The 10,335-nt window shown below is 37.6% G+C and overlaps 3 protein-coding genes across 3 annotated transcripts; 2 read left to right on the forward strand and 1 right to left on the reverse strand.

Moving 5' to 3' along the window:
* On the forward strand, positions 1–2,776 carry LOC112182920. Its single transcript, XM_024321480.2, has 8 exons — positions 1–282; positions 1,295–1,316; positions 1,436–1,492; positions 1,707–1,788; positions 1,895–1,990; positions 2,094–2,218; positions 2,317–2,335; positions 2,542–2,776. The coding sequence occupies exons 1-8, from the start codon at positions 183–185 to the stop codon at positions 2,635–2,637; spliced, it is 597 nt and encodes a 198-aa protein (XP_024177248.2). The 5' UTR covers positions 1–182; the 3' UTR covers positions 2,638–2,776.
* A 1,067-nt stretch (positions 2,777–3,843) lies between these two features.
* Positions 3,844–7,101, forward strand: LOC112168815 (pollen-specific leucine-rich repeat extensin-like protein 3). The gene is made up of 9 exons (XM_024305736.2): positions 3,844–4,025; positions 4,559–4,580; positions 4,706–4,762; positions 4,906–4,987; positions 5,117–5,212; positions 5,320–5,444; positions 5,544–5,562; positions 5,769–6,388; positions 6,699–7,101. Exons 1-8 carry the CDS (start codon positions 3,929–3,931, stop codon positions 6,315–6,317), a joined length of 1,047 nt encoding a protein of 348 aa, XP_024161504.1. The 5' UTR covers positions 3,844–3,928; the 3' UTR covers positions 6,318–6,388; positions 6,699–7,101.
* Positions 7,102–9,092: 1,991 nt separating this feature from the next.
* On the reverse strand, positions 9,093–10,335 carry LOC112168279 (brassinosteroid-responsive RING protein 1). Its single transcript, XM_024305431.2, has one exon. The coding sequence runs from the start codon at positions 10,223–10,225 to the stop codon at positions 9,707–9,709; it is 519 nt and encodes a 172-aa protein (XP_024161199.1). The 5' UTR covers positions 10,226–10,335; the 3' UTR covers positions 9,093–9,706.

Here is a 10,335-nt window from a genome sequence, read left to right on the forward strand (position 1 = left end):
CGTATATATACTCCCCATAATTATAGCATTTCACTCTTTGCGATTTTGAACCAGACAGTTCAATTTCGCTGGATCCTCTGCCACTTTTGCATTCTGATTTCGTTTATTAGGTTAATCTTCATTCTCTGAAAGTCTTAAAGCTCCATTTGAAACGTACGTCTTGAAGCCCCATTTGAAACAAAATGGGGCTTGACGAAAATGTGGAGAAGATGCAGCAACGGCAGCACTACAAGAATCTATGGCACACCGATTTGATGGGCACCATCACTGCCGATACTGGCTGTAAGTAGTGATTTTTATTGCATCAATCGGTCTATCTGTTGTTTTCAGTTTGGTTTCCGGGAATGTGGGGGAAAAGAAAAAGAAACAAATGACGTAAATTGAAGAATGCAGGTGGCTGAATCTGTTGATTATGTGATCATCATTAAAATGAGGTCAAGTCTACTGTTTGATTGGATTAACTTTCTTTGGTATGGAAAGGAAAAGATGTAGGTTCTGCGAAAATGTGAATCCAAGAAAGAGTAAAGGATGAATGTGTTGATCCTTGATCACCATTAAAATCAGGCCGATATGAATGTAATTGTGGGGAGATTTTTTGGTTATTTTCATATTTTGTGTTTGGTTTACGAGAATGTGGAGGAGAAGTAGAAGAAAAAAAAAATTAGGCATACAAGCTGAATATGTTGATGCTTTGATCATCATCAAAATAAGGCTACTACCACTGTTAACTGGACTTCATATTTTGTTATGGTTCATTGGTTATTTTCTGTTTGTTTATGAGAATTGGAAAGGGAACAATGTGGCTGCTGAGAAAATGAGGGAATTCAAGAGAGTGGAATGCTCAATGTGTGGACTCTTTGATCATCATTAAAATGAGGCTACTATGCATGTTTAGTTGGAGTTCACTAAGGGTTTATGGTTATCTGGCATTTGGTTCCAGAGAATGTGATGGAAAAGAAAACAATGTGATTGCTTAGGAATTCAAGACAGAGTGATAGCTGAATATGTTGATGCTTCAATCATCTTACTGTCAGTTGGATATTCTTTCTTTGTTAAGTTGTAGCGGTTAGTTTGTCTTTGGTTACTAAAAATGTTAAGGAAAAGAAGATGATGTGATTGGTAAGAAAATATATGAATTAAAGAGAGAGTGAACGGCTGAAGCTTTATCATATCAAATGGTTAAACTTCAATTTCCTTTATTTTCGATGTATGAATTTTGATAGTTTTTTTTTGTTGGAACTGCATCTAATCTAATCATCAATTTTTATTTTCTTTTGTTCTGCTTCTTGTGCAGATTGTTGCTTTGCTTGTTTCTGGTAAGCATTATTATATATACTGTGATGCATCGTTGCAGTTGCCTTATTTTCAATTAAGTCTGAATGTGATGGTTTGTTGATTGCAATTTGCACTCTAATTGTTCTTTTTTAAATCACAGCGGTTATTGTGCTTCTTACATGTTACGGAAACGAGCTCTTTATGATGATATGACAAGGTAACTAACAACGTGCATCCCTAGACATTTCTCCAAAGCATATTCACTATGATGGTTGTTTTCAGCTCATCCTTAACATTCAAGATGTGGGATGGCAAACGTTTGACCAATTTTGTGAGACAGTAACTTTAAATGCTTCATATTTCTCTTCTGAAGTAGATTGAGATGAAGTCTCAGATATATATATACATATATTGGTTCTTCTCTGTCACAGGTACAAATGCTGTGGTGGATATTTTCCATGCAGTGGAAAATGTGGAGAAAGTAAATGCCCTGAATTTTGTCTCGTCACTGAGGTATTACATGGATTTGAAGCTGCAATTTATGCGTCTACTATGGAATTAAGGAAGTGTTCGATATTCTTTTAATTTTGTATTTGGATACTTAATTCGTTCGGTTCAGGTTTGCTGCTGCTTTGGAACGTCTGTTTCTTCAACTCGATATCTACTACAAGATGAATTCAACATACAGACGACTCCATGCGATAACTGCATCATTGTAATCTTTCTTTGTCTGTCTATGTTAGTGTTTACAGTTTTAGTGTCTTTACCTGCACATCTTAAGATATCCTTATCACTTCAACATTGCCTTTTTCTTGTAGGGATTTATGATCATCCTAAAACAAGTTGCATGTATATTCTCCATACTTGCTTGCATAACTGGAAGTGAAGAAATCAGGGATATTGCCGATGTATTGGGCTGCATTGCAGAAATAGTTTATTGCTCGTAAGCCCTTTGTCTCCTCCTTCTCAGCTTCTCAGCACATACCATCTGTAGCTCATCATATCTTTTATCTGATTCTTTGACTTGTTCTATTTTTTCAGGGTCTGTGCTTGCATTCAGGTATGCAACTACTAAATAACCAACAAAATTTTTTAAATGCACCTGAGCTTCTGGTTCTCTCCTAGCTATGTAGGACCCTAGCTACTTCGTACAGAGACCAGCATTCTTAATTCAATGAGAAGTTCTAGACTGTAACTGGTATTGTGGTCCTTTGCATGTAAATTCCTTTTGTAACAAATAGATATCTCTATGGAGTTGTAATGCAGACCCAGCACAAAGTTGAAATGGACAAAAGAGACAACAAGTTAGATCCACAGCCAGCTATGGGAGTTCCTCTGACGCAGCACATGTCCCGTAAATAGATCAGCCAGTTCCTCCATTTGCCCTCAGAACATCTGCGATAAATGTGATACATGTAGCATTACATTCACTTGTCAATAGTAGCCATTCTCGTACCCCTGAGCAATTCTTAGCAGTAGTCAGAAAATCCAACCCCTCTAGCCTGACTCCACTGTGAAAGAAAAAATAGCAAAGCTAGAGTGGGAAAAAGAAAACCAGTAGATCGAGGGTTGCACTCTTTTGGTATACGAGGATGAAGAAATGTTTGAAAGAGACATTCTATCATATTCTGGAGTTGGTAAAATTTTCGAATCAGAAGAATGCATGAATGTAGAGAAAAATTAGTTAAATGGAGTTGGAAGGTGTAGTTGTCTAACCTCTCATTATAAAAAGTTCCTTAAAATTACTCTCTACTGGTTTCTCGCTTGTAATAGAAGGGCCCTGATGTTTGACAATAACAAGTGCATAAAGATGAAAACAACAAATATGAAAATACCATTTTCAGATTACTTTCAAGATTAGCGCTCACTTTTGAGACCCTAAAAGCAAACAGAGAGCCTATTGGTCTTAAAGTTGTGCTCTAGTGGAACTGCCAAAATATCAAACATGAGTTAAGAAAACTACCTTACTAGATGTGAACATGTGATTTGAGATATTTTCGCTATTAGTTAATGCTAATAGAGGAAATTTGCTAAGGTTTCGACGGTTTCGTAGAATAAAAGGTTTCAAACTCTTTTTTCGAGAGAAATGACAGTGATTCAGTAGAGGAGGTCAAGTGCAATTCAACAAGAGAACTTCACATACTGAACTTGAACATGCCAATTTTAGAACAAGATTAACCGAGAGCTAGCTAACTTTTGTTCTAGCTTTGAATGGATTTGTGATAAAAGAAAATGAGAACCTTTGAATCACTGATTTTTTATTCTTATATCACAAAGACGAACTCTAAACAAGGGAACACGAGTTTTGCAACACAATTCTACGTTTGGTCTTTCAAATAATATTCTCCTTCCTCTACGTGGTAGATTTTTAAGGCCGTCAAATTACCTGTTCAGACATAGAAGATGCCTAGCTGGCCCCCCTCTTTGCTAATTTCTCCCTTTCCTTTTTCGTCATTGCACTTCCCCATGTCGCCACCTCCCCACTTCCTCACCTATATGAGCATGTGTCAAATAATACCACCCTCGCGATATTGAACGAGGCACTTCGATCAATTTCGCCACCTTCTTCCTCCCCATTATTCAGATCTCGTCGAATTAACGTTTTCAAAATTTTTGATTCTCCAGGAGACTGAAGTACTGGATCGAAACAAAAATGGGGTTGCGCGACCTGGAGAAAATGAAGGTCCGCCAGGACTACCGGAATCTATGGCACAAGGATTTGATGAGCACCATGACTTTCGACCCGGCCTGTAAGTATGTTCATTTCGTTATTTTTCTTTTGGTTTTCAATGCGACTGTTTGGAGCGGTTTGGTTGATCAATTTTCGGACCAAATGATTTTGGTTTTGGTTTTGATGTATTAAAAGAATGCAGAATCTGAGAGGAAATGAAGGCGGAATGTGTTAATCTTTAAATCATCATTGGAATTAGGCTGATACAACTGTTGATTCTTTATTTTGCTAATATCTGTTTGGTTTATGAGAAGACGTGGGAGACAAGAAACGATGAGAAAATATGAGCAACTACTCTGCTATATGGCTCCATGCAGATTACGGATTAACCGAATGGAGAATTTACTGTTGTTTAGTTACTGATGAGAAAATGGAAAGGCAAATGCTTATTAATCAAGTGGGAAAAAGAAAGAGAAAAAAGAAACGTTACGTTTTCTAAAACGAATGGAAAGTTGAAGTCCATTGGCATTACTTTTCGTATGAATGGATTTTGATATTATCATTTTTCCAAGTGCATTTGATCTGTTCTTAAATTGTTCTTTTGTTTTGCAGATTGTTGCTTTGCGCTTTTCTGGTATGCATTGATATTCTCTGATGCAGTTTTTGGTTGTTGGTTTTGGCTTCTATTAATCTGAAATTGATGGTTTGATGATTTGTACCTTGGTGTGTGCAATCTAACTTATCTTTACTACATGACAGTCCATATTGTGCTTCTTACAAGCTCCGCAAACGAGCTATTTACAATGATATGTCAAGGTAACTAATAACATGCATTTCTAGATACAATGATATGTCAAGGTAACTAATAACATGCATTTCTAGCTAGATGTTTCTCATCTAACAACGGTAATTGAGAAGAAATAATCTTGAATACCTATGGATTCTTATTTATTATATAGGTATATATGTTGTGGAGGATATATGCCATGCAGCGGAAAGTGTGGAGAGAAACACTGCCCTGCATTTTGTCTTTGCTGTGAGGTATTAATTGTGCTGATTCGGATTTTAGTATCAAACCACCCCCTCCTCCCCTCCTCTGCACCCTATTATGATGTCTTTCTTAAATCGTTACTTCTGTGTGTATTTGGATACGTTCTTTGCTATGTTCAGGTTTTATGTTGCTTTGCACCTTCAGTTTCCTCAACTCGCTATCTAATACAAGATGAGTTCAATATAAAGACAACACCATGTGATAACTGCATTATTGTAAGCCCTCTTTCTTTCCCTCGCTGTGTGTGTCTATGTTTATGTTTGCAGCTCTTTCTCTGCCTCGAATTTCAGATATCTCACTTCAACATGGCCTTCTTTTATAGGGATGCATGGTCTGTCTCAAACAAATATCATGTATTTGCAGCTTGCTTGCTTGCCTAACAGGAAGTGGTGAACTCGGTGATATTGCTGAGTGCCTGGGCTGTATTTCTGATACAGTTTATTGCTCGTAAGGCCTTCACTCACCATTTCCACACATTCAGTCTGGCGATGCGATCATGATAATTGTATTGATTCTTTGAAATGTTTTTTTTTTTTTTTTGTCCAGGGTTTGTGCTTGCATGCAGGTATGCAGTTAATATATGATCAAGCAAATGTTAAAATCACTCTGATTTCTTTGGTTTTATAGTCCTCATACACATGGTTTGAGAACTACTTACACCAGCCATCCTCTGAAAAATTGAAACACTCTCCAACCTTATTTCAGACAGAATCAATCCTGACTGAACTTCTTCAGCTAACAAACAAATTTGGCTGTTGAGTTATTATGCAGACGCAGCACAAGATTGAACTGGACAAAAGAGATGGCAAGTATGCTCCACAGCCAGTTATGGCAGCTCCTCCAACGCAGCAGATGTCACGCGCCGATCGCTCAATTCCTTCCCCCGGATATCCACCTCAAGGATCTCCACCGATGGGATATCATCAACCTCCACCAATGGGATATCCTCATCAACCACCAGGATATATGCATCCTCCGGCATATGGGCAGCCTATGAACGGGTCCTCAAAAGGCGGCCAAGATCCGTATCCTCCTGTTCCTTATCATCCACAACATCCACCATATCCACCTCATATGTATCATCCACATGCTGCTTATTTTCCAGGGCCAGCACCAGGTGCTTATCCTGCAGGTCCACCACCAGGTCTTTATCCTCAAGGTCCAGACTCGGGTTTTGTTCCAGGTCCAGAATCTGGTCCTTATCCTCCTGCACGACCTCCTCCACCTCCTCCTGGCTATCAAGCAGAACCAAGTGCACCTCTTCCTCCTCATGAAGAACACCCTGAAACTGCTCCGACTAGCAGCAATCCTCCCAAGTGAAGATATGTTGCAGACTGAGATACATTCTAGTGGAAGTGAAGGATTTTGCAGGAGATTTGATTCGCCAATTGGTATGGCTTTTGTTATGATCCTCTCGGTCTCTATATGACTAATATCAATATGCTAGTTTCTTGAGCATGGGTCTGTTTTTACATCTATATGGCGCTGTTTAGCACATATCAGCATAATTCATGTTTGCTGTGAACAAATGGTTCTTTCAGGACCCTGTTATGTGAATTATCAAATTTTTCTCTTGAAATCACTTCGACTCATCTTATAAATTTGGATGATTTATGTGAATCAAATGAAGCAATTTCCCATGCATTTTGGTGTTGATAACTTGATATATGATTTCTAAAGTGAATGACTGGTTCTGTCCAGTGGCGAACTACTATTTGAAGCTAGGAAGCCAGCAGCGTATCCTGGGTGAGATGGAGAATCAGTCACGAGCTTACTTTGCTTGTTCAATTGTACGTCTTTGCCTGAACTTCTTTGATGCAATTTCGTCCTGGGTGAATGACTGGTCATGGTGTCACACGCTTTTCAGAATCATAACAATTCAGATGGATGCTCTAAATCTCATTAGTATCTTTATGCCTATGTCTACGATATGTAGGTATATTAAGTAAACTATTTTCATACAGCGGTAGATCGGATCTGTGCATTGGTACACTAGCTAACCTAATCTCGATATAGTATACGACTCGGAACTGGTATACTGCTATAACAAGTTGGTCTACATTTACTATACCGATACGTTAATCTATCGTATAACTCTTTGTAACTTTATATGTTTTATTTATCAGTCTGAAGGAAGAATCTTACCCCGAATAGGCCCTTAGGCCATCTTCAGCTGTGAGGGGCTAAAATAGCTCGGGCTAAATTTTAGCTCTCGATAATCACTATTCATGCAAATAATAAGGGCTATAATTTCTACCATCTCCAATTCTTAGGATTATATGTTTAAATGTCATGTTATTTTATTGCTTTTCATTATGTATTTCAAATATATAGTATTTTATAACTATGCTACTATTTCTACTCTTATATAATTAGTTTTGTGATCAAATCTTATTAATTTTCTGAGTATGATTTTATAGTGTCACGTGTTACTTTGAAAACAATTATTCGGATTCTTGACTACATCATGTTTTAATCTGAGTCATTAATTTGTTAATTTAATTTATTTGGGCCACTAGTGTGGTCCCTACGAACAAAGAGCCCAAGGGCTATACAAAGGACTAGGGCTCATCCCTTTTGGGCTAAGGGGTGGATATAGGCTAAAAAATAAGGGATGAGCTAAACCAAAAATGTTATTTGAGGGGCTAAAAGGGCCAAGGAGTGGGCTAAAACAAGCCCTTTGTATGGCCCTTGGGCTATTTGCTTGTGGGGACCACACTGGTGGCCTAAATAAATTAGATCAACATTTTCAAACAGATCAATGTGTCAGATTAAAACACATATGTAGCTATTAATGTCAGCTAACTTTTTGAAAAGTATCCATTGGTTTTTTTTTTTTTATCAGTTTGAAAATGAAATGGCCAATTTTAAAAAAATAATAAAAAAAGATAAGTACTCCTATAACTATCTATATCACCTCATTTTCATTTCCAAAAAATTAATAAGATTTGATCAAAAAATAATTATATAAGAGTAGAAATAGTAGCATAGTGTTTTATTATATTTTAAATATATAATGAAAGCTAATAAAATAACATGACATTTAAACTTATAGCTCTAAGGATTAGAGATGATAGAAATTATAGCCCTTACTATTTACATAAATAGTGATTATTGGGGGGTTAAAATTTAATCTGGGTGTTATTTTAGCCCCCCAAAGCTGAAGATGGCCTTAGCCCCCCAAATTAGTTTTTTTTGTCTGAACCTAGCCCTAGGTCAGATATGAAAATTGGTACTATTTGGGCTATATCCACCCCTTAGGCCAGAGTTGGAGATGGCCTTAGAATCGTTAACATAAGCTAAGGGTGTAGTTGCTAGTAGCCCGTGACGCAAGAGCATTGATATCCCAACTATAGACGTCTGAGTTTTTTTGGTGCATCACCCATTTATGAGTTGCAAAGTGGCTATATATATTTGGGGCAATACTGAGGAAGCCAGGTGGATGGATTTAATTTCCTCCTTTACGAATTGAAATTGTGAAGCAAAGCATCGAGTCATTCGAGTGTTTGAGTTTCTGAAGCAACTGTGATGCCAAGCCTAACATTTAAACACCACAGATCACGAGTTCAACAACAGTAAATGAAAATCCATCTGCGTGAGTTGTTCACAGAGCCATGATCAATTTTTCAAAAAGTCAAAATAAATAATTAATTCGTAATTTTGTGTATGAGAAAATTTTAATCTAATTTTGCTCAAATTTCCGAGCAATATTCTCATATTAAATATTCAAATCCAAATACAATTATGAATTCTCTTCTCTCTTACTCCACACCACATAATACATCCTTCTTATATCAAAGGAGAGGCGCGTTAACATCTTCTTATTGGAATTGGAGGGGAAAACCCTCTTTTTTACAATTTGTTTCAAGATATTGTATTTCTATTTATATATTTTTATTTATTTAAAGAAGCTATGAAGAATAAATGAATTGAATGTCCTTTAAAAGTCACTATCTACATGGAAGGTTAATGAACATGTGAAAAATTTCCTTCAAAGCAAGTTGAGAAAAATCCAATAGATAAAACAATCTCCATTACATCATACCAAATTATCAATCAACCTCTGATTAATTAGTCAAGGTAGAGAAGTACAAGTATAATTAAGTGCCATCATAGCTCATCATGATGCCTAAACTTTATAATAGAAATACAAACCTAAAGAACTCATTAAAAAATTTCAAGATAAAAGTCCACAAAAAGAAACTCCAAAATAATAATGTCTGTCACCAAACAAAATTCATTCCAAAGCAATATAAACTCAATAAATTGTTGAAAGTCCTTATTAAGTGTAGTAGCATTGACTTGACTGACTCTGGCAAGATCCAAACAAATAGATGGGCTACCAGCTACCTGGCCAACAACATCAACCTCCTTAATTTAATCACCATCCTTTAATCCCATTTAAAAAGATTATACCTTAAAATCCCAAAAGAAAAAAAGAGAAAATTTAACACTTGCAAGTTGCAATCCTTCTAAAACAAAATTAGAAACCCAGAAGAAACATCTCAGATGTAATTTTCTAAAAATGAAATGGGGATCAAAGATTGAAAATCTTGTAGTATTTCTATTTCAATATTAATATCAAAATATACAAAAACAAAAGAGAAATAATCCAAAAAATTTCTTTCTCTCTTTTTTTTTTTTTCTCAAAATTAGACACAAATTTTTTTTATGTATATATACATTTTGCAATATCCTCAGCAGCCTCATCAGACCGAACTGTACTCACTGTAAAAATCACGGTTGAGCTCCAGCTCCAGCTCCGACTCGGCGGTGGCCCAGAGCCGTCGATTCAACTCCTCGCTGGCCTCTTCAGGCACAAACGCGGTCCGGCAAAGCGGACACGTCTTCTGGTCGTGGTCCATCCAACGGTCCAAACACGCTCGGTGAAAAATGTGCTTGCAATTCGTCAAGCACCTGATCTCCTCACTCCCCTCGAACTCGTACAGGCAGACGGCGCAGCTCTCCGGTGGGTCTCCGGCGATGTCCTCAAACCTGATCACAGGGAGAAATTCCCGGATCAGAAGGACCGACGCGGGCGTCTGGCACCCGGGCAGCAGCTGGGCCCGGGTCTCAGGCCAGACGCCCGCGTCAGTCTCAAGGAAATCGGAAAGGCCCAGAAAGTGGAAGAGCAAGAAAATGAGGTTGCGGATGAAACCCAAAAGAGAGAGGGTGTGGAGGAAGAGGTTGGGGAAGAAGACCTCTGTGTAACCCACTGGGAAGCCCATTCCTAGATAGAGAAACTGGGTGTGGTGGTTCTAAAGAGAGAGATGGGTTCGTTTTGTTATAGGTCGAGGCTTTTTATAGAGAGAGAGGTTGCGAAAAATGAGAGTCTGCC

The sequence above is a fragment of the Rosa chinensis genome, chromosome 1, assembly GCF_002994745.2.
Source record: "Rosa chinensis cultivar Old Blush chromosome 1, RchiOBHm-V2, whole genome shotgun sequence".
NCBI lineage: Eukaryota > Viridiplantae > Streptophyta > Magnoliopsida > Rosales > Rosaceae > Rosa > Rosa chinensis.